The 22,089-nt window shown below is 47.8% G+C and overlaps 4 protein-coding genes and 1 non-coding gene across 5 annotated transcripts; 3 read left to right on the top strand and 2 right to left on the bottom strand.

Moving 5' to 3' along the window:
* Positions 1–548: 548 nt before the first annotated feature.
* On the bottom strand, positions 549–4,425 carry GGI43DRAFT_102309 (DNA repair ATPase SMC5). Its single transcript, XM_083198809.1, has 5 exons — positions 3,049–4,425; positions 2,096–2,986; positions 1,963–2,035; positions 1,170–1,905; positions 549–1,093 (listed from the first exon to the last, which is right to left on the bottom strand). Exons 1-5 carry the CDS (start codon positions 4,300–4,302, stop codon positions 721–723), a joined length of 3,327 nt encoding a protein of 1,108 aa, XP_083058489.1. The 5' UTR covers positions 4,303–4,425; the 3' UTR covers positions 549–720.
* A 408-nt stretch (positions 4,426–4,833) lies between these two features.
* GGI43DRAFT_t154 lies at positions 4,834–4,915 on the bottom strand. The gene has a single exon. It is a non-coding gene; the product is annotated as a tRNA-Gly (tRNA).
* Positions 4,916–6,630: 1,715 nt separating this feature from the next.
* Positions 6,631–10,631, top strand: GGI43DRAFT_101993 (serine/threonine-protein kinase). The gene is made up of 5 exons (XM_083198807.1): positions 6,631–7,328; positions 7,392–8,114; positions 8,183–9,870; positions 9,950–10,246; positions 10,306–10,631. Exons 1-5 carry the CDS (start codon positions 6,721–6,723, stop codon positions 10,524–10,526), a joined length of 3,537 nt encoding a protein of 1,178 aa, XP_083058488.1. The 5' UTR covers positions 6,631–6,720; the 3' UTR covers positions 10,527–10,631.
* A 2,497-nt stretch (positions 10,632–13,128) lies between these two features.
* GGI43DRAFT_385614 (malate synthase) lies at positions 13,129–14,960 on the top strand (the record flags this gene model as incomplete). Its single annotated transcript, XM_083203674.1, has 4 exons — positions 13,129–13,489; positions 13,564–14,539; positions 14,605–14,835; positions 14,903–14,960. The coding sequence occupies 4 exons, from the start codon at positions 13,129–13,131 to the stop codon at positions 14,958–14,960; spliced, it is 1,626 nt and encodes a 541-aa protein (XP_083058487.1).
* Positions 14,961–20,573: 5,613 nt separating this feature from the next.
* GGI43DRAFT_102268 (uncharacterized protein) lies at positions 20,574–21,700 on the top strand. The gene is made up of 3 exons (XM_083198808.1): positions 20,574–20,699; positions 20,761–20,999; positions 21,119–21,700. The coding sequence occupies exon 3, from the start codon at positions 21,304–21,306 to the stop codon at positions 21,610–21,612; it is 309 nt and encodes a 102-aa protein (XP_083058486.1). The 5' UTR covers positions 20,574–20,699; positions 20,761–20,999; positions 21,119–21,303; the 3' UTR covers positions 21,613–21,700.
* The last annotated feature ends 389 nt before the right edge of the window (positions 21,701–22,089 follow it).

Below are 22,089 nucleotides of genomic sequence, written 5' to 3'. Positions count from 1 at the left end.
CATCAATTTTTATATACGGTTGCCTTGCTCTTCTCTCTCTATTTATTGCTCCTTTCTGTCGTTTTTCGTCTTCTCATTTCCGGCTATCCTTGACATTGACGGGAAAGATGACCTATGGGACCTCAGAGTCCTTACCTTTTTGTTTGTACAATAATTGTGGCAGTATACGTGTGATCTTTTTTCCTTTCTTCTTCTTTTTTCTTTTAAAGACTGTCTCCCCTGGAGAAGACGTGTTTTTAAACTTTTTGTCGGAGGGACTGTTTAAAAGGGGGGAAGCAACACAGAGAATCATGCAAAAAAAAGGGGGAGGGGAATGCTTCTTTTTTCTTATTTTCGTTCTTTTCTTTTTGCATGGTTTGGCTTACATTTTTTTATAACTATATTAACTAAATGATGAGAGATGAATTGCCTGGCCTTATTATATAAATATATCCGTTTCTTTGAACTTTGTGCTATTAAGAAGTTTATACCCTTTATTAGTGGAAGAGGAAACTCCAACTGAAGACTAAGGGTGTTGAGCTTTTTGTGCTTTTATAGTTACTACTTTGTCTGCAGATCTTTTATATACAATGTTGCCTCTCAGACAGGGGAAACAAGAAACAAGGCTGCGTAATTCCGCTCAACGCTCAAGATGCTACCCGTCGTCCAAGCTCGTAATAAATAAACAATTATCCGTCTAAAAGAGTCGAGCTCCAGTGCCTGTAAATACCAATTTTAATTTTACGCTGCTGCAGCCATAATGCGCTTCTGAATCTTCAAGCACCGCCTAAAGCTGAGCTTGGTTCCATCCTTGGGCATGTGCTCCCCGCTGGCGATGCACAACACCCTCATCTTGGGATCGTACCGCAGACCCGTGAGCAGCTTGGGCGTAATGAGGAAGTACTGGCTCGTGTGCTCGCGGCAAGCAATCTCGACCATGCGTTCATGGACCATGCGCTCGTTGCGGGGATCCATACCCTGGTTGATCTCGTCGACGACGCGGAAGGGAGACTGGGCCATTGACTGGAGGGCCATGAGGAAGAAGATGGTTGAAACGGCGCGCTCGCCGCCAGATTGGCGGTGGGCGTTGAGTTGTTGGAGGGATTCGTTTTCTCTGTAATTTTATAATTAGTTTTCAAACTGTATGAATAAAGTGATGTAGCTGGTAAGAAAAGGAGGAAAAAACATACCGGAATTTGACCATAATATCCAAGGCCCACTGGTCAAAATCTTCCGTTTTATTAACGCGAACCTCACCGGCACAACTAATCTGCTCAAAGTTGTAGGCGAAGGCGTCGTTCACCTTGGACACCAACGCATCCAGCTTGGGCTCCCACTTGCCCATCAGGTCATCTAGCTGCTGAGTGATAGAGGCAAGTTTGCCGTTTGATGCGTCCATCTTCCTCGTCAGCTTGGCGATTTCCTGCTCGCGCTTCTCAAACTCTCGAATGACGTTGGGATTGGCTGCATGGATGAGCTCGAGATTTGCCTGCTCAGCAGATATATCCATCTCTATCTCTGCGGCCAGTTTATTTTCAGCCAACGAGGTATATATATCCTTCTTGTCAGGATTCTCGCTGATAAGTTCTCGAACTCTGTCAGATAGCCCGCGACCTAATTCTCTGGCTTGAGTAGCTTCATCGGTGGCTTGCTGCACTACGAGCTTCTCTTGTTCAAGCTTCTCCATAATATCAGAATTGCGAGCTTTGAGGCCCTCTATATCGGATTTGGCTTCGATAAGCCGTATCTTGGCTTCGATAAGATCGGCATGAGCTTTTCCGATTTGGCTGAGAGCTTCCTGGTGGCGTAGAACAAGCTTGGCTCTTTCTACCACTGCCTTATCCCACTCGAATCCGAGCTCTACGATTCTTTCCCGGGCCTCGCGCATGGCCTGCTCATTTGCCTCTTTGTGTCGTTCCTCAGATTCTAACTCGGTTAGTTGATCGATCAGGGCCAGTTACAATTGCTCAGTAAAACACCAACCTATCTTTTGGGGTATCATCTGCCACTTCGAAAACTCTCTCTGCAGAGCATTCTTCTCCGTCCTTAATTGTTCCTTTATTCGTGTTAGCAAAGAGCCGCAGATATCCAAGTTGAGAAGTCTATCTCGTCTTACAATTTTGCCTTGTATTTCAGCCTTTTGTTCCTCAAAAGTTCCGTTCTTTTGCCTCAAATCCCTGTATTCTACTTTCATAATTTCTGCTTCTCCAGCCACTTCGGTTTGCCGCCTATTCAACTCAATCTTTTCTTGTGAGTCCACGGGCTGAGAGGTCCAAAACCTTCCAGGTTGTATCCTCTTGGTAACTGTTGTCATGGCATTGGCGCCGTACTCTTTCCGCCGACGAACCAAGTACTGTTGCTTTCCGGCCGCCCATTGGCTTATTCGGCCGTGATTGACAAGCTTTTCATACTCCTCGTCACTGTGGTCCTTGACCGAGACGGCGGATTGATGTATTCTCTTTTCAGCACACAGCATGGCAAGCACTGGCTCAGGACCATCTAAGTAGTTTAGAGCAAAGCCATCCAGGCCTAGTGACTGGGCTTCATCTAGAGTGACAGGCGGTCTGAAGGCAGCGAGAGGCTGCAAGCAGGTTCTGATAACGACAGATAAACTCATCTCGCGGTAGAGCTGGTTGGTTAATGTCCTGTAGTCATTTTTAGTTTGTGCTGTGAAGCAGAGGAAGTCGTCAGTCTGCAGCAGGGCTTGGACCTGGTCTGAGTAACGTTCGTCCTTAACCGAGCAGCATAGCATAGGTGGTCCAAAAACCTCTTTTTCGAATTTGCCTTGGTGTTCTTGAACCCAATCCCAGGCCGTAGCCAGCTCAGGAAAATGTTTTCGCATGAAACTTAGCTGCTGACCTTCTTGAGTGTCCAGAGACTCAATGTCTGTCTTCAGTTTCCGCAGCTCATCCATCTTCTTTTTCCCTTTTTCTTTGACAGTCTCTAGCTCTGAAGTTAATCGGCGTTGGTCTGCTTCAACTTCTCGCAGGTTGTGCTCCTCAGCTCGCTAGAGAGGAATGTACTCGTTAGTTTAGAGGATAGGTGGCACAGAACGTCTTGAGAACTCACAATTTTTTGATTCCACTCGCCCGCACTGAAATCTGACGGCCGGTTCTTCAAATCTGCCAGTAGAGTTGTAATTCTTGATTTTGACGCTGCTACCTCTTTCTTCTTCTCATCAAACCCTTTGCGCTCAGCACCTATCTTATTGGACCATTCTTTGACGTCATCAACTACAGTGCTTATGTCTTGAGCTAGGTTCTGCGCTGCCACCTGAGTATCTTTGACTGCTTTTATTCTTGATGGGATAGCGGCCTCGATTTCCTGAGTGTAGACCTGTTTTTGGTTGACTGCTTCCAAAGATGGCCCACTTTCTCGCTCAAGAAGTTTCAGCTTATTCTCAGCCTCCTTTCTGCGTTCCTTTGCGAGCATGTGGTTGTTACGTGCTTCCTGGTATTGGGCAATAATGAGCGCGCCTTTTAGGTTGCTAACTCGCTCCTGAATTTCTTCTCGCTCGCGGATTCTATCCACGTCGGCCTGTAAGCCTTGCTGGCGAGTTTGTAGATTTTTCAGGGTTTCGGTATCAGTATGCACGGCTTCGGCAATGTCCTTCTTGTCCTTATGATGTTCTTGGAGCTGCCGATGCCACTTTTGCATTTCCTCGGGGGCAGCAGCGCGCAGGGTTTCATGCAGCAATTCCACCGGAGTACAGGCAGCAAACTCGACAACTCTGTCCTGTGGAAGAAACTGGCACAGGTTGTCTACTTGAATTTTGAGCATATGCATCAACGACTGTATCTTCTTATGGGTCGTCTCTTTGCCATTCAACCACCATTTTTGGATATTTTGCTCTCGGCGAATCTGAACTCGTATAACATAGTTGGACCGATCTTGAGGACGTTTGTGGAGCTCGATCTCGATCGTTGCCGTATCCTTGCCGTTCTTGACAAACTCTTTGACAGTACCTGCGCGACCAAGATGTTTGGGGCTGTATCCAAGCCCTAGACAGATGGCGCAAACCAAAGAACTTTTGCCAGTACCGTTTGGACCGATAACCATGTTGAGATTCGGACCAGGGAGAAATTCGGCCTTCTCGTACGTCACGAAGTTCTGTACGCTGACTCGGACGATGGCTCCTGGCTGAAAGCTGGAATTGTCGATAGGAACATCTCGGCCTCGTCGTTGTTCGTCTTCCTCCGATTCGGTGTCTACTCGTCGTCGTTTCGGGCTGTCGTCTCCAGATGGTGATCTTCGACCGTCTGTGCCGCTGCCATCTTCATCCTCGTCCCCACGCCGTCGACGGCGCGAGGTGCTGGAGCTCATCTCTTCAGATTATTGTGTGAAGAGATGGAGTAAGAGTAACAGCTGGCCGTGCTGTGATGTTGTGCATCGAAGCCGTTGGTAGAGGTAGACGGCGGGGACATGTGCGACGCGGTTAGACGCGTCTATGAGCCCCCCACCACTTAACGCCAGCTCTTAAAATATTAGGTGCGGTATCGATAACTAAGCACAGCAATCGTTCTATGCGTTCAGCAGCTTTCAAAAGCACCAACTTCAAATCTAGCCAAATCTCGCATTGAGCGATTACTGCTTATGTGCAGTCAATAGCTCTGTCTTTTATCTTCTTTTGAATGAATAATCACTGTTTGCTCCATGAAGCACAATGTACAGGGAGAGAGACGTGGTAACTCTAATGGCTAATATGAATAAGCTTAACACAACTCAAAAGTATCTACGAAGACCACAACACGTCCATTGCAAAAAAAACTTCCATGTTTATCTGCATGCTCAATCAAAAGCTATTGGTTGCTAAAAGGAAGATGCACTTAATTACAGAAACAAAAAAAGTAAAGCTGCGTAATCTGGGAATCGAACCCAGGGCTCCCCGACGTTGCTCGGATGGCAACGGAGAATTTTACCACTAAACCAATTACGCTCGTTCCTACGCGTTTGACTGCATTGGAGATGTCTGTTGTGCTGGATATACATAATAATAAATTTACCTATGTGTCAGTTTCGTTTTGACTTGACACCAGTATATATGGTATTGGCAGTCAAGTGTTTAATGGAGCTATACTGGGACTTCTATTCCCATCTTTATTGAGAATATTAACGCCACGTCTTTTAAGTTAGGCTCATATCTGTTGACTTCATTCAAATATCATCTACCATAATTATGACGGACTGCTCTTTAGACTTTGCTGTGAAACAAATGAGCCATCTGCAAATTCATGAAAAACCGAGGCCGTCATTAGCAAGCTAATATATACATATAACAGAGCTCTCTGGAGTTACAATCGTCTATTTGAGTACGGAGCAGTCTAATTATCTAATGGACCGATTTTTGATCGCCACCCAAGACATGGAAGAGCTGGAAATGAGATTGAATGAAGACTCAGCAAGTTGAAATTTGCCCTACTTGGATATGAAGGGCCGATCGCTGACCACAAGCTATGTAGCTGGCTTGTCGCTCGCTTAGTCATGTCTTAACCTCATCCCTTGCTTCGTGAGCATGCCTTTGTCTTGGTATTCGACTTTGTTTTTGGTTTTCGTATTATTTTTACCCTATAGAATTGGAATATTCACCACAATCTCCAACATAAAAAGAAAGCTTTAGATAATATAGTCATAAGACTTCCTTTGCTTAAATAGAGCCACCAGATAGTTTTCCTCTGGCTGGCCACTTTCACTCCCATGACATTGATTGTCACTCGCCTTTCGAACAACTATAACTGATTGTCACCCCTTTTCCGCCTAGAGGTTATACACGCTGGCAATTTCGACTATTCGGTGAAATAAATATTGCCTATAAATAGTATAGTTTTGTTCTTATGCGCCGATATCCCGAGGAACGCGTCTACCCGACCCTCCAATATCGCGGCGGTACGCTAATATGCAATATGCACCTCGCAGTCAGCCATGGCTCGCCAAATGGTATATAGCCATGTAGCACGATTTACGGCAGCTTCCATTATACAGCGATAAAAAATTAGAATGAGCATCCTGAAGATCTATACTCACTGTATGATAGCCTCATAGCCTTTGCGTAGAGAGATGCGATTGTGACGTCGTATCGCTTCACTCCCAAATTTCAATTCATAGCATCTATATCAGGAATGCATCGCGATCTCGTATGTTAGTCTAATCTTGGCTCTTTTCTCCCTTTTCACTTGCATAAACTAAAGCTCAGGCGACATGCGCAGAGAAACGATTCCTCTGCTTTGCGCTAATACTAGAAAGTGACTCGATTTCCACTCTTAACTGAGATGGAATGACAGGAGACTGCGTCAACACCAAATTCCAGTGCCAGCAGTCTCCCTTCTTCTCTGACTGGCCGCCAGCTGTCCGCCACCTCTATCAAGCTGCCAAATTGTAGGACAGCGCACGCTACATTCCTTGTTCTTTGTACAGCTGGGTTTCATCCACTGCATTCCTGCCCCTCGTCCTTCTTTTTTCATCCTCTCTTTTTTCTGTGGACTTCGCCTGCCGCGTCTTTTCTTCCTCCCACAGCCTCGGGTGCTCTATGTTGGAAGCTTCCTTCTTGCGATCCTCTTGTCTGAACTCTCTGCAATTTTACACTGCCTTTTATTTTGCACGCGTATTCCTTAGGGTCTCGTTTGCTACCAATTCTTCTACCAATAATCAGCATCTTGCCTCTTCACAGTTGTATCACAGTCCACCTCTTTTTAGGTTGCTTTCGAGTATTATGTGCTAATCTTACTACAATTCACGGCGATAATCATGGCCGAATATATCTCAAAAACTCGTCCGCCTCTTGTCGAAACTACCAATCGTCTCAATATGCCATTCCCAGTCCAAGATTATCAGAGCCACAAGGCACGAGGCAATCAATCCAACAGTGCCCAATATCCAGGCCAGTATACTAATAATCAGAGCATTCAACGTGATACACGTGGCCAGACTGTGACTTACGATGCTTATAATCCTGCTACGCAGAGACCGTGGGTACCAGCAGAGGCTGCGAAGCGTCTTTCTCAAGCATCGTGTGCATCCACTTCCAGCAGCCAAAGCAAGAAGAACTATAAAACGCACATTGGACCATGGCAGCTGGGAAAGACTCTAGGGAAAGGCTCGTCAGCTCGAGTGCGTCTGTGTCGCCATAGCATCACCCATCAAATGGCAGCTGTAAAAATCGTCAACCGTCGGATGGCGTACCTTGTTCAAGACAGCAGCCTGGCTGCTCTTAGCAAGTGGGACTCGAGTCTTCCTGAAGTTAATGGCGAAATGCGTGTTCCCGTGGCAATTGAGCGCGAGGTTGCCATTCTTAAACTTATTGAACATCCCAACATCATGAAGCTGTATGATATATGGGAGAATCGCTCTGAAATGTTGGTCTCACCTCTTTATTTCTCAATGCCCAAAGTTCAAAGTTGACTAACGTTGGAATCTAGTTACCTCATTCTTGAATATATAGATCAAGGTGATCTCTTTACTTTCATCAACTCAAAAGGAAGACTGTCCGAAGAAGTGGCTGTTTATTTCTTCCGGCAAATGATCAGTGCTATTGCTTACTGCCACTCCTTTAACGTGTGCCATCGTGATTTGAAGCCTGAGAATATCTTGATCACCGCCGATCTCCAGATCAAGATTGCCGATTTCGGTATGGCAGCTCTTCACCAGACAGCTTCTCACCGACTGGCGACAGCTTGCGGCAGCCCCCATTACGCAGCACCTGAGCTTCTCAAGAACCGGCAGTATCGTGGAGATAGGGCCGATATCTGGAGCATGGGCGTGATTTTATACGCCATGTTGTCTGCAACCCTACCTTTTGATGATCCTGATTTGCGTGTCATGATGGGCAAAACGAAAAAGGGACAGTATGAGATGCCAAAATTCTTCAGCCCCGAAGCTGAAGACCTCATCCGCCGCATGCTCCAAGTCAACCCCGACCATCGAATTACCATGAAGCAAATTTGGCAACACCCATTGATTCAGCGATATAATTATCTAGATGACTTTGGTCAGAACACGGGTCAGCCTCCAGATACGCGGAAGGGTTTTCAGTACACTCCGATTCTGCAGCATCAGATCGATCCCCAGCTGCTGCGACAACTACGCTCTCTTTGGCATATGTCCAGTGATGACGACTTGGAGATGAAACTGAGCTGCAAAGAGTAAGTGATGCCTCTTAGCGATACCTTTTTTTAATCAGTAATATGTCTACTAACACGAATGAAATCAGACCAAATGACCAGAAGGCATTTTACTGGCTCCTCCACAACTATCGTGAACAGCAGTTGGAGGATTTTAAACCAGAACTGTCTCACTCAATGAGCGACTACCATCATCTCAAGCCAAACTCGTGGAAAAAGCGCGTCTCGACCTGCGAATTCTATCAACCTCGAGCCAATGGCCATGGTAGATCCATTTCCCGTTTCACAGTCATTTCCACAACGGCAGAAACCGAAAATGGGACCGTTCAGAGCTACGACCCTTACAGAGGCAGCCGAATGCTAAAAGCATGTGGCTCTCAAGCTAGCCATACGAGGATCACTGTCCATCGAGATGGCGAGATGACACAAACATCACAGTCAACTAGAAAACGCAGCGGGTCGAATGCTACTCGCCGTCCAAGGGCCAGTTCTGTGAGAACATTTGCAGGTCGTCCTCAGTCATCAAGGGGATCAGTGAGTTCTTTGCATAGCAATAGGCAAGGCACGCCGCAGATGCACGGCCCTGGTTTGCGGCACAAACGAGGAGTCGATTTTTCGCATGTTCGCAAGCGATCAGCTTCTGCAGCACAGATTCAACTGGGCCCTCACCGTTCACAAGCAAACTCCATGGTATCAGGTGGAAACTCGCGCCGAGTCCCTTCAAGGCCTCGATCTCCAACACCGGAAATGCCCCAGCTACCAAACGGTACCTATCCTAAGGCGAAGGTCGAACCAGCGTATAAAGACGCCTCGTTTCTTTTTAATGAAGAGCTGCGCCATTTCAGCAACAACATAGCCAAAGACTGCGATGACGCATTTAGAAGTTCACTCATCGAAGATGACTCCATTTCAGGATCATTGACAGACATGGAGAAGAGGCAGCGTGACTCTACACCGTTTTCTTTTACAATCGATACTCCTTCAGAAGCAACCGCACCTACAGAATATTCATGTATGTCCTGGAGCAGTCGCCCCTTGCCACCACTTCCATTGGAGCCTGGCCCCAAGGCAACTAATGCAAACTCTCGACCAGCTTCGAGAGCGGGAGATAGGAACATTATGGTAGACCAAGCCAATTTACTGGCCTTGCCAGTACTGCTTCCGAACCAATCGGATCGCCGAGTCGTTTCAGCTCCGTATGGCCAGGTCAGTCGCCGGACAGGTACTTTGCCGTGCATCAATGAGAACCCAGGAGGCGGCAACACTGCCAATGTTGAAAAAACAAGAATCGTTTCAGCACCACCACATTCACCGTCGAAGAAGGCAAACCGCCCTATCAGCGGTGTCGAATATCTGAATCAAGTCGAAAACTCAATCAGAGTTGTAACTTCTCCCACGGCACAAAGCCCAGTAAAAATTCCCGAGCCACTGAACGTGCGAAAGAAGGTCACCAAAGAAGACCTTGGACGACCTCTATATCGCCATTTAGAGCAACTGGAAGGTATGATTGGAAACTATGAGCAATATGAGGAAGATACTTCGCAATCAGGTATCCATAATCCAGCGAAGAAGAAGAAATCATGGTTCAAGCGATCATTCAAGCTCGACTCGGAGGAGACTTTGGTAGAGTCGAAGGGCGAGAGGCAGCGAACCGTATCGTGCGAAACTCGCCAATCGGGTTCGAGCTCTGCAACAGCTGCCTCATCCAAGAAGAGAAATTTTAGCTTTCCATTTTGGAAGAGTAACCGAAATAGAGATTCGAAGATGATGATTGAAGGTAAAGCTGCTAATTCATCCCTAGATGGCCTTTCCCTCTCTCTTAAAGACAGCAGACTAACACCAATTTTCTCTTATAGATGGCCAGAGCCGAAACCAAGAAGTGGTCACCACAAAGGCTGATACGAAGAAGCAAAAATGGCATCGATCATCGTCGGCCGGCAGCCGCAATATTGAGGTTAAGCAGAATTGGCTTACTAGGCTATTCCGTGTCAAGCCTGCAACAAGCTATATTTGCATGACGCTGTCACGCAAACGTGCACGACAGGAAGTAGCCATCTTGCTGCGAGAATGGCGTAAGCGTAAATACGGAATTAAGGGTATACAAGTGGATAAGGAACGCAACATCGTCTTTGCACGGGTTGCAGCTAAGAACTGTGAGTTGCATACTTTATAGCCATTTGACTACGAACCACACCTAACCAAAGAGACACAGGTTTGAATCTCAAAGAAGTTGCGTTTGCGGCAGAGGTAATGACGGTGATTGAGCATGGTAAGAAACAGCCGCTCAGCATCATTCGCTTCACACAAGAGCGTGGTGCCGCGAGCAGCTTCCACAAAGTTGTGGATACTATGAGAATTGTGTTCACCGACCGCAACCTCGTGGTTAAGGACCGAAGCAAGCAAAAGATGATGATCAAGACCCTGAATTCGTAATCAACGCACTCTTGCGTTTCCTCTTGCTTAGGCGCTTGGAATTGATTCGCCGTGCTGAGAAAACTAATAAATGTCGAAGTCAACCGCATATACGGATAGCACAGGCGAGACCTGCTCTGTGAAGCTATACTATGGCCATGGAGAGTGGATTCAAATGAATTCGGCACTACTTTTTGCGGAGAATTCTTAAACGGCTCAACCCAAACATCATGGATCTATATCAATTTCCATCACATAGCAAAGAAAATACTGTTTACCTGGATGCGATCTGGGATCAGCTCAAAGACCAAATCAGCCCATTCCTCCGCGTCCTGTGTATCAATGGCAGTATCTATCGTTTGTTGGATGACTTTGGCAAAAATTTTCATGGCTGTCAAGATTTTCTTTCTTTCTTTCTTTTCTTTTCGATGAACATTTTTGAACCGGAGAACAACACTATTCTTCCAAGGGTGACTTATATTGTGGTGGAACTGAGATGGGCAAAAGGCGGGGAGAAATAAACATGGACAACTTTAATGCTGTTGAATCGAAAAAAAAAAACCGGAAAAAACAATGTACAGTTCTTGGCTCTTGGCTCCAATTTCTTTGTACAAGACATTTGGTGTTTGACGATGAGGCTGGAATTGGTTGGACAGAACAAAGGACTGACTGGTTGCACGGCAAAGTAAGCTGGCGGATCGGTTGCTAATGGGCAGGGCAGAGGGGAGGGCTACAGGGGCTGATTACTCAAATCAGCTATAATTGGGGGATATGAGAGCATTGCTTCTTCACATAGCTGAACTGTATTTCATCTGTTAGAGTCAAATATCATGAGGCGATTCAAGTCATGGTCGGGTGAAAGTATAAGCGTAGTGCATATGTCAGATGGCTAGGCAAGTGCTCAGAGTGCACGAATCAGGACCCCGTAATGATAAGCAAACGCAAAGCAACCCGGTATCAAATAGTAATAATTAGGATAAGCATATCTACTATTACAGAAATTAAGGCTACCGTGGCCCGGAAAGTCTCGGGTTGGCTGCGAAATTGCGGCTTAAGGAATTTGGAGCAGCCTCGGTTGGTCCCTCGGTATGTGCAGGCGTTAGGAAACGTTTTTCCCCAAAAGCACATATACATAGTACATAGAAATTTGGGGTAGATGAGCAGAGACGGTGGGCTGATGGAAAGTTGCCACTGGCTTCCTTTTGGGAATTACTATATGAACCTAAGATTGAATGTGGGATGATGGGCACATGTAATTAAGACTGAAGACTTGATACATTTGGTGTCTTCTTTACTAATTTATAACTGCGCCGAGAGAGTTGAGGCACCGAAGAAAAATAGAGGAGTGATGATTGTAATATGTGCGTCATTGGAGATTGAGAAGAGAGGAGAAAGCATGGGGTAAAGTATATACAAGGTAGATCCAAAGCTGCGGATGCTATGCTCTGCTATGCCGTTGATGAACACGCCGGATTTAGATGCTACCTCGTCTTGTGATGGACCCGAGGGGGGCATTGGCCATGTCTCAATTCCTCGGCATTAGATCTCAGCTATGGACTGGATCTGTCTACACGGGGAGAGACAGAGGCTTGTTTTTAGTACCTTGGCTATCTATAAAACTGCCACTGAGACGAACCCATTGGCTCATAAGACTAAGCGACGCAGTGAGGTTTGGCATGGATGGCAAAGTGCCGTGTTGTGAGAAGCGCCCGGCCGGCTACATTGTATACGCTACTTCTCGGCCGCTACCCCGCAGTCTCCCTTGACAGGGCCCGATTGCTGGCAAACAGGCTGCTTCCAGGCGCTGCAGAGGTGCCGTGCACATGCTTTGTTGCCCCCGCCTCCAGGTACCCGGTACAAGCTCCATCCGTCCACCCGAGGCCCAGACAGGCCGATAGGTGCCGAGCCCCCCCAGAATCCGGCTGACGGGCCAAAAGAAAGTGTAAAAAAGATACATCCAGACCAGAGTGTAAACATGGGTGAATGGAGGGATCGTGCTAGTAAACTGGTCAAGGGGGGCAGTTGGCTTTATTTCTTCTTATTGCTTTTTGGGTGGCGAGGTTAATCTTTTTGCCGACCTTGCGCTGTGATTTGGCCCCAGCCATAGACGAGGTGCGTCATAGCCTCCTCCTAGGTGGTTATACTTGGGATAGGCGATAAGCTTTGGGAAAGCTATATCAGCCATGGCCTCGCTGTATTTCTTGATTTCTTTCTCACTTTTATCATTTCATTATTAGACATCTGTCTTTCATCACTGTGTGTGGAAATTGCACAGATTAAAACAAAGGGCGTAGCATCTTAATTCTCCTGTAAGTGCGAGTGAAGCGCCTATCCATCCACATCCGGAAAGCTTACCGCGAACAACCGTCACTGACTGACACGTGAAAGTTTACCTCACCTCCTCTCATCACTTCGGTTGTGACGCCTGCAATCGAAAGTCTTCAGCTTTTTCATCCGGGCTCCTCTTTAAAGGCATCCTTCAACTTTACTCTTCCTTCACCTTATCTGGGCATCTTTATACTACCAAGGCTTTCCAACATCGTATATCCCACAGCAGCAATTCTGGGCTATCGTTCTCCAAAACCTCCCATCTCGCCAACGCTCTCTTCACAACACCGGCACAATGGCGTCCACAGAATCCATCCTCCAAGGCGTCACCGTCCTCGGCAAGATCGACGAATCCCACCGCAAGATCCTCACTCCTCCGGCCTTGGCCTTCCTTGCTCTCTTACATCGCTCCTTCAACGCTACCCGCAAGAATCTCCTTGAGCGCCGCAAGCTGCGCCAGGCCGAGCTGGACCGTGGTGTTCTTCCCGATTTCTTGCCCGAGACTAAGCACATCCGTGAGAATCCCACATGGAAGGGAGCTCCCCCCGCGCCTGGTCTGGTCGACCGACGCGTTGAGATCACTGGCCCGACTGATCGCAAGATGGTTGTGAATGCTTTGAACTCTGATGTCTGGACATATATGGCCGATTTTGAAGGTGAGTTGCATGATTTCAATGTCTATTGCCTTGCCGGTGAAGTATATCGATAGCTAATGGCAAACAACGAATAGACTCTAGTGCCCCTACATGGGACAACATGATCAATGGCCAAGTCAACCTGTACGACGCTGTTCGTCGTCAAGTTGACTTCAAGCAGGGTGCCAAGGAGTACAAGCTTCGCACTGGCAAGCTCCCCACCCTGATTGTTCGCCCCCGAGGCTGGCACCTTGAGGAGAAGCACTTCCTTGTTGATGGCGAGCCTATTTCTGGCAGTCTCTTTGATTTCGGTCTGTACTTCTTCCACAACGCCGTCGAGGCTCAGAAGCGAGGCTTTGGACCTTACTTCTACCTGCCCAAGATGGAGAGCCACCTCGAGGCTCGTCTGTGGAACGACGCCTTCAACTTGGCTCAGGACTACATCGCCATCCCCCGTGGCACCATCCGAGGAACCGTCTTGATCGAGACCATCCTGGCTGCGTTTGAGATGGACGAGATCATCTACGAGCTCCGTGACCACAGCTCCGGCCTCAACTGCGGCCGATGGGATTACATATTCAGCACCATCAAGAAGTTCCGCAATAACGCCAACTTCGTCCTGCCAGACCGATCTGCCGTCACAATGACCGTTCCCTTCATGGATGCCTACGTCAAGCTTCTCATCCAGACCTGCCACAAGCGGGGCGTTCACGCCATGGGTGGCATGGCCGCTCAGATCCCCATCAAGGACGATAAGGAGGCCAACGACAAGGCCATGGAGAACGTCCGCGCCGACAAGCTGCGTGAGGTCCGAGCCGGCCACGACGGCACATGGGTTGCTCACCCTGCTCTCGCCAACATCGCTACCGAGATCTTCAACAAGCACATGCCTACTCCTAACCAGCTGTTTATCCGTCGGGAGGAGGTCAAGATTAGCCAGAACGACTTGCTCAACATGAACGTCCCCGGAAGCATCACTGAGGAGGGCATTAAGAAGAACCTTAACATTGGTCTGGGCTACATGGAGGCCTGGATCCGCGGAGTTGGCTGTGTCCCTATCAACTATCTGATGTAAGTTTCCAGTATAAAGTTATGCTGATTATGGACAATATCGCTAATGAGTATCACACAATTAGGGAGGATGCTGCTACTGCCGAAGTCTCTCGAAGCCAGCTGTGGCAATGGGTCAAGCACGGCGTCTCTACCGCCGAGGGCAAGCGTGTTGACAAGGCCTACGCTCTCAAACTCTTGAATGAGTGTGCCGATGGTCTTGCCTCAAAGGCTCCCCAGGGCAACAAGTTCCATCTTGCTGCGCAGTACTTTGCCGGACAGGTCACCGGCGAAGACTATGCCGATTTCTTGACAACGTGAGTTTCTTCTTTATCAACTACCATTTAGTAAAGTGCGTTTCAACTAATAGATTTTATGAAATAGTCTTCTGTATGATGAGATTACGAAACCTGGATCTCCCTCCCCAGCCTCGAAGCTGTAAATGCCGAGGGTCCAGTAGGGGATGAAATGTAAAACTAAATGACGAGATGAAGAGGAAGAAAAGACTGTTTTATATCAATATCATTGGCGAAATTGGACAGGTACCTACTTATGGTACTTTTGCTTCTCTGTATAACATGGAGTTTTATCGGAAAGTAATTTAGCAGCAGCTGGATCATTAATGAACATTATTTGCATTAAAAATATTGATTATTCCTCATGTACAAAGAATAATTGAAATATAATCCGTGATAAACCCTCCATAAGATATGGAGGTAAGGTACCTCAGTAAACTTGTGCAATAGAGGGCAAGTTTTATCTGAAAAGAAATTTGCCCTACTTATGACGACTATCATGGCCCTAATCCTAATCTACTCTCAGGTATTAAAGGCGCAGAACTTTAGTCTCAATTGCCCGAGAGAGAAAAGCTAGGCCAAATACTCTTGAAGTAGTTGAGCATATACGTATGGTCTGTCCGTCCGTCCGTCCGTTCCCCATACCGACGGTCCCGAACCCGATGTCGGATGATGCCCATAGGTGTTCGGCGACGACCGGTCCGGCATATCAAGATATCCAACGGCCATTGCGAAAAATCTAAACGAGATACTCTGCAACCATTACCGTTGGGTGTTGCCCAATGCCATCCTGCATGAAACCAGGAGTTTGCCAATCCGAAATCTGGATAGTTTACTCGGAGCAATGGTCAGTGCGAAGAGTTCCCCGAATACTACTAGAAACTAACTGCTACCCACCTATCCGGTCGGTCGATAGCTGCGGCCAAGGCGTCTTTCCTCTTCTCCCGCGCCGTCCGGGCTGAGAGAAGAGACTGCCTTGATAAATGAGGCGGAAAACCCCCGCGCCACAGCTATTGTTTGGCCTATACACAAGCCTCGGCTAGCATAGTGGCTATCCGTATTTGTGGTTCTGTTCTAGAATCAGGTGAAGTAAAAAACGAGCGTTTGTTCGTATCGGCTGAAGCTCAGCTCAGCTCAGGCGACCCTTAACCTACTTCGTACTCCGTCGTATTAACTACCAGCTTTACTCCAAACAGCTGAGTTCTCCATTTCCCACTCCCGAATCAATCAGGCGGCATCAAGTTAAACCGACTTGAGATTTTGTCTCTTGGCCACGCGCTGGATGATTCATTTCCTATCTTGTTTGGGTAAGTAGTACTCAGGTGCCCAGCCGAGAGGGGCTAACTAGATGCAGAGCCTTCACCCAGCCGAGAGGATCCACGAGAATTCAATAGCGCTGGAGGCTTTTGGCTCTTCATCTTGCCCTTCCGCCCCTTGGATGATTGATAGCCAAGCAGATGACTTCTATGAAACGATATGACATGCACAGCGCGAGTTTGGCTGTTCTGAGACGGGAATTGGGTGTGTCCAGCCAACAAATGATGACCAAGGCATGGAAGGCTTCCCACCTATGGCGGCGTGTTTCCGGTGGAGGATGCTTGTACGCCATCCCGCTCATTCCCCGGCTCCCGGGTGTCGGCGCGCGTGCAGCTCATGCCAGTACTAGTGGTCTAGTTGCGCTAGTTGAACCGTACCATCACGGAGCAATATCCACTCACAGTGGTGTGAGTCGTAGTAGTTTCACCGGTAATAATGGAGCGCTACCTGGTAGATGTAGGGGTTTGTCGCGCGTTCGGCATAGAACGAGAGCCTCTTGTGTTCCAAACCTAAGGCCCTTCACTTGAGGTGGCTGCTCGGCTGCTCGGGATCTGTTCTTCACCCCAGCCTCTGCGTGAATGTTGCAACCCTAATTACCACTGGCATATGGCCCTGCCCTTTGGCAACACAGCTTCGTGACCACTTTCTTTGACGGAATTGCGACTACTGCAAGTTGTTCGCACTAACGTCGTCCTAAAAAAAAAAAAAAAGGAGAGAGGGGTCAAGTACTGTAACAAAGAGTATCTCATGGACTTTCTCAAACAACAGCCAGAGTTTGGGTTTGTACTTTATATTGCAAGTACTCCCCAAACATTGTTACCGTGAGCACCCTAGTCATTTTCATGCTTTAGCGGGGTGACTAGTCGTGAAGAACGAGAAAACAAGGGGAGAAAGGGGTGCATACTCGCACTACATACTAGTAATAGTAGTAGTATCATACTCCGTAGTTTTATACATGTGGCACTGCGTGTTCCGTATCGCTTTGGCATTCCATGTGATTGACGGAAGAATTATGTATACGGCAACGCGGGAAATGAGTCCTGCTATAGCCCTTTTACTCTCCCTCGCGTCACCTGGCATAGGCTTTTCAACAACTGAATCGCTGACATGGCTCTGACAGATGGAGCAAATCGTGGCGTTGGTAGCTTCAGATCTTCGCGTGGCATGGCACACACCCCTGTCATGAGGCTTTGGTATCCGCGGGGTCCTAGCAAGCACGCCAACAAAATTCTCGTATAGGGGCGTCAGAACTTCGTGTTCTTAGCCTCGGTGCGAATTCTATCGCCCTACTATAACAAAAGCAAGAGGCATAATTGGTGGCTCGAAGTCTGCCAGAGAGCCTCGGATTAGTATCAAAATAAAACCAGTAGATTCAGGAGTCATTTTTGTAGGCGCTCTGATAATGCGGCCACTTTCCATCATCTTGATAAATTGGTTCAGGCTCAGATCTCTCCCGTCAGTAAAGTACTTGCTATACAAGATTCCGATTCGTTGATTGAGTCTTGAGCGTGTCCTTGAAATCAAGTGTTGGCATCTTGATCCCACTGCTCCTCTCCATTCAGATACCGTCAATAATCAGCTAGCTTGTACGTCAGATCTTTATGAAGCCCTATTTAGTAGGGATGAATATCCATTTGCTAGGGCTGCAGTTGGTGAGAGTTTATGGTCAGCCTTACCGGTGCCAACTGGAAGTCTATCCGTCTTGACTGCAAAGAGTATATTTATTACGATGCAGTAGTGCCAAGTAGCTTACTTTGGCACCCAATATACTTTTTTGGGCGGCCTGAACTTTGTTCCACACGTAAGGAGGCGCTTGAGGGAAGATTCTGGCTCGTTATCGTACTGATGTATTCGCATCATGGTTAATGGCTTATGATAGCCCTCGCCTATAAACAGTAAGAGATTGCGGTGCTTTGCGGATGCATCTAGCACTATCTAGATTCACAGTAAGCATTTACGCAACGTATATTGGCCTGCATTTTACATGCGTTGAACAGCAATGCATACCCCAAATACTGACAGAGCAAGCTCAGCAATAGACGGGAAGTATGGACATTGGTCGGAATTAGCTTTACCACTTTGTTTGAAGAGCTAGAGGCTGGTGAGCCGCGCCTTGCTTGGAGATCAAAGAAGATGATTTCGTTATAGCACTAGTTTCGTTATGGATTTGTACATGGAGCCATAAGTAGCTTGATGTCAGCTTCCAAAAGGAAATATTCAGCAAAGGCACGCGAGGAAGAAACTATACGTCAAGGGGGGGCATGATATGCCACGATATTTCTAATGGAGACGACCGATTAATCTGTTGCCGCGTAGAATCGATCGTGTGCGGCCGGTAAAAGATTGGTTATTCCAGCGTTTACAACCACCATGTGCTGGGTACCTACCTAAGCAGGTCAGGTGAGGAGATAAGGCTGGGATAAAGCTGGCTGCGGCTTCCATTTCTTCCGTTGATCTAAATGGCGTCCACGCCAAAGGGGAATATAAATAGAGTTATTCCGTACCTTCCCTTTTAACCACCGGGGTCAGTGGTATCTTGTCTCTCCCCACACAAAAAGTTGATCAAGGGCTCTTCTATTTCTTCCACTGCCAGATATTGTCTCATCTTCTTCTCACAGAATTAGCCAGCCATGCCATAGGTATTACCGACATCAGTTGGTAACGACATATTCATTGGCTTTCCAATTCAGTCTGCCATCTGCAAATCACCTATTGCCAAGAGTTTCTGTCACCTTGACCAAAGCACGCCATGGGTATTTTGATATTTGGTGGATCATCGTCGTGGCGTCTGTCCCAACCCCAGATATACTAGAAACGCCATTCCGCCTTGCACTTTGGCTTCTGACAGTGGCGCTGGTTTCCGAAGCCTCTCAACACTAACGGAGGGGGTATGTTCAGGGTCCAGGCTGCAGACGCCTCCGCGCAGCAATAGAGCCCGTGACAGACGGGGGAGGAATCCTTCTACAATGCACGCGCGTCTACTGTCCCTGTTTTAACCCAATCAACATACCGAGCTGGAGCTGCGTCTTGGCATCACAACGGCCATTCTACAACCCGTAAAGGGCTATTACTTCAATCAGGTGCCGCCCCCGGTTAGCTAAACTTGACTGCTGACGAGGAAATCAAGAGCTAGTCCTACCAACCCCTGCATTCTCCCTTGCAACCGCAACAACCTTGTTTGACGCCACGCAGCATGGGCTTTGATTTACGCCACGATTAGGTCCCCGTCGACATCCGAATCTCCATTGCAGACAGTGGCGGCTGGAAGGATCCAAAATCTCCCGCGGGACGCTGAGTAGCTTTACATATCTGCACGATATTAGCTGCACCTGTCCCGCTAGACTGCTGAGAAGCCAGACATGAGTTACTTGGCCACTGGCTCGAATATCTGCCCCCCTTCTGCAACACCCTCCGATGACAAATCTGTTCACTACGAGGGATAAGCCATTATAGTCGGGATGCGTGGTATTATCAAGTTCCGACTGAGCCGAACTCCGAGATGAATCCCCAGGCCATCACGCGGCAAAGCCCCTAAAGGTCGTCCGTTTTCACACGGCTTATTATTAGCGGTTGGGATTCTTTCAGCTCCTTGGCACTATTGTGGGCTCGCCTACAGCTAGTAATGTTCCTTCATGGGCGTTAAACCTCATTCGGGCCTAGGCGCACACCTACTTTTTGCCGCTTTGATGGCTAGCTAGCTTCAGCTCTGCACCATTGGAGTTGGGGTGTACCGTGCTACGAGTACAGAGTATGTATCCCAAGTATCGTCGTCTGTGTGAAAGCCATCCTTTTTTTCTCATAAAATTTCAGTCGAGTTCTCCATTAAAGATCTTGAGTTGAAGAATTGGCTCTGGCTTTCTATGGGCGGCCAGCGCAGCGCGCTGATCACACCAGTTTCAGAATGTCAAACCTATAATCAAATGCATTGCTTTATGAAATTATGCAGCACCGAATTGCTTGTTTCCTTGCAGAGAAAGAGAAGAAGAAAAATTGACCCCAGAGCAGGGGAGATTGGCAGCTTGCTGGCAGGATAGCTATCCGTCTATCGAGCCGCTAATGCAACTTTTATGTATGGCAATTTCCGCGTGTTGCCTGTCAAACATCTCATCTTTTATGGACACTAGGACCTCGAGAAAGTTCAAAAACTCGTACGTTTTCTACAGCTGATAGGAATAGCCCCAACCTCACTACTTCATGTTCGTAGCTATTTTAGAGGGTCCAGCGTCCTTGCAAATGAATGATTTCCGCTTTATCTAGCCGACCAGAAATTCTCTCAATTTCCGCACAGATGGAGGCGAGCAGCTGAATAGTACGCCATACATCTCGAGTCATTTACTAATTCGACATGCTAGAAGCTCTTGAAACTCCTAGCGCCACCCATCTCGTTCAACGGCGCAGGGGCGTTGTGACAGGCTTTGATAAACCAAAACGCATGAAGATCAGAGGTACAGCGGACTAATCTACCCGCGGATTTTCGATGAGGCACCATGGTGTAACAGCTCCCTACAGCAGACACCATTTTAGAGGTGCCCACTGCCGGCGAACATACGCGGAGGTGGAGATGCTGCGTAAGTGTTAATGATCCCTGGAATATAGTAAAAATACCAACTACTAATAGAAATCCACAAGCGGTTCAGCAAAGTAGAGTCTCCGCTTTGAGGATTGATTAACAGTAAAAATTCCTCCTGTTCATTGAAATGTCCTGAAAGCTACTTTCATTACATGCCAGTAACAGAGCACAAGAGCTTCGACTTACCGTTATGGTATGACATTGAGCACTACTAAAGATTACTCTATACGGAGCGTGGAGTGCATCAATTCGCTACTACTACTAATACTTGAACTACTGTTACTAGTTGCAAGTGCGGGTGCGTGGAGACGGTTGTCATATTCATACTGGGGCTGTCCATGGAGCAGATCATTCCGGCCCATGCTAATTGGGCGCATGGTCTCAATAGCTGAACCCGCTAATTCGGATGCCTGGCAGGGATGTCGAGTCTCCGGAGCATAGCAAAGAAAAAGCTTTTTAGAATACACGAGCTTCAAACTCAGAAGGAGAGCGACCAGGAGAGGGGGGAAGTGAAGATTATAATTTTGAGTTCCTAGAGACTCGGTCATACCGCCGCGCTCAGATAATCGAAGCTGACGATCAATATCATAGCCGATAAAGCCATGCCCATACCGACAACCGGACGACTCCCTGCTCGCCACGCCAAGGGCGCGCTGCGTCCTCGGGCCCCCAAACGCTGGGTCGGCATGGCTGAGCTTATCCGGCGATGGCTGCGGCTGGCGCTGGGAAGCAAGCCCGGGTTGCCACGGGGCCATGGGCCGGGGGAGTGGAGCTTTAGGAGGGGTGGATGGATTGTCAGCCCGTGCGCGCGCGCTCTCGCCAGCGTTGCAGACCCGGCGCGGGCACCAGAAATATCTGTCAAGATCTTACCCTTCGCTTATCCCTCGACTTCTTTTAATACGTCCATGTAAGAAGAGGACGTAAGCATAGCCAAGCTAAGCTTTGAATCATGCTCTGTGCAGACCACGAAGTAGAGAATGCCGTTACTACCAGGACCCCGGGATAGGAGGAAGATTCCCGGTGGATCCGGCATAGAACAAGAGACCTTGACGAGTAACAGTCGTTTGGATGCTTATACTACCAACATATGACGTGATGCTCGCCGCGCCTAAGATATGTCTTGAAGAGGACATACCCTATCGGTCTGTCCTAGCTATGAGTACTACTACTTGCACATAGCAAGTGTCTTTTCAAGCATCTTGGCCTTCGGAAGTGGCGGCGGTGGGGGCTCTTGTGAGGCTCATGGAAGTTTGCCATCCCGTCACTTTAGTTGCTAGCTGTCAATTTCAATTAGCTGAATTGACGACGAAGCGCTGGATCAAGGAGAGGAAGGCAGAGAGGGCCCAGCTCTGTGGCCCAGCTCGTACCGCTTCTAATACAGACGATCT

The sequence above is a fragment of the Trichoderma evansii genome (assembly GCF_050947405.1).
Source record: "Trichoderma evansii strain SZMC 28006 chromosome Unknown GGI43scaffold_16, whole genome shotgun sequence".
Taxonomy (NCBI): domain Eukaryota; kingdom Fungi; phylum Ascomycota; class Sordariomycetes; order Hypocreales; family Hypocreaceae; genus Trichoderma; species Trichoderma evansii.
This window is presented reverse-complemented; position numbering and strand designations above follow the sequence as displayed.

Excerpts from the sequence above, each read along its gene's own strand:
- GGI43DRAFT_102268 (XM_083198808.1), top strand. The coding sequence starts at position 21,304 with ATGCCCATACCGACAACCGGACGACTCCCTGCTCGCCACGCCAAGGGC.
- GGI43DRAFT_102309 (XM_083198809.1), bottom strand. The coding sequence starts at position 4,302 with ATGAGCTCCAGCACCTCGCGCCGTCGACGGCGTGGGGACGAGGATGAA. Across the intron at positions 2,987-3,048 it reads GCGAGTGGAATCAAAAAATT|CGAGCTGAGGAGCACAACCT; the intron begins GTGAGTTCTCAA and ends ATTCCTCTCTAG. Across the intron at positions 2,036-2,095 it reads CTGAAATACAAGGCAAAATT|GAACAATTAAGGACGGAGAA; the intron begins GTAAGACGAGAT and ends ACACGAATAAAG.
- GGI43DRAFT_101993 (XM_083198807.1), top strand. The coding sequence starts at position 6,721 with ATGGCCGAATATATCTCAAAAACTCGTCCGCCTCTTGTCGAAACTACC. Across the intron at positions 9,871-9,949 it reads TTCGAAGATGATGATTGAAG|ATGGCCAGAGCCGAAACCAA; the intron begins GTAAAGCTGCTA and ends TTTCTCTTATAG. Across the intron at positions 10,247-10,305 it reads ACGGGTTGCAGCTAAGAACT|GTTTGAATCTCAAAGAAGTT; the intron begins GTGAGTTGCATA and ends AAAGAGACACAG.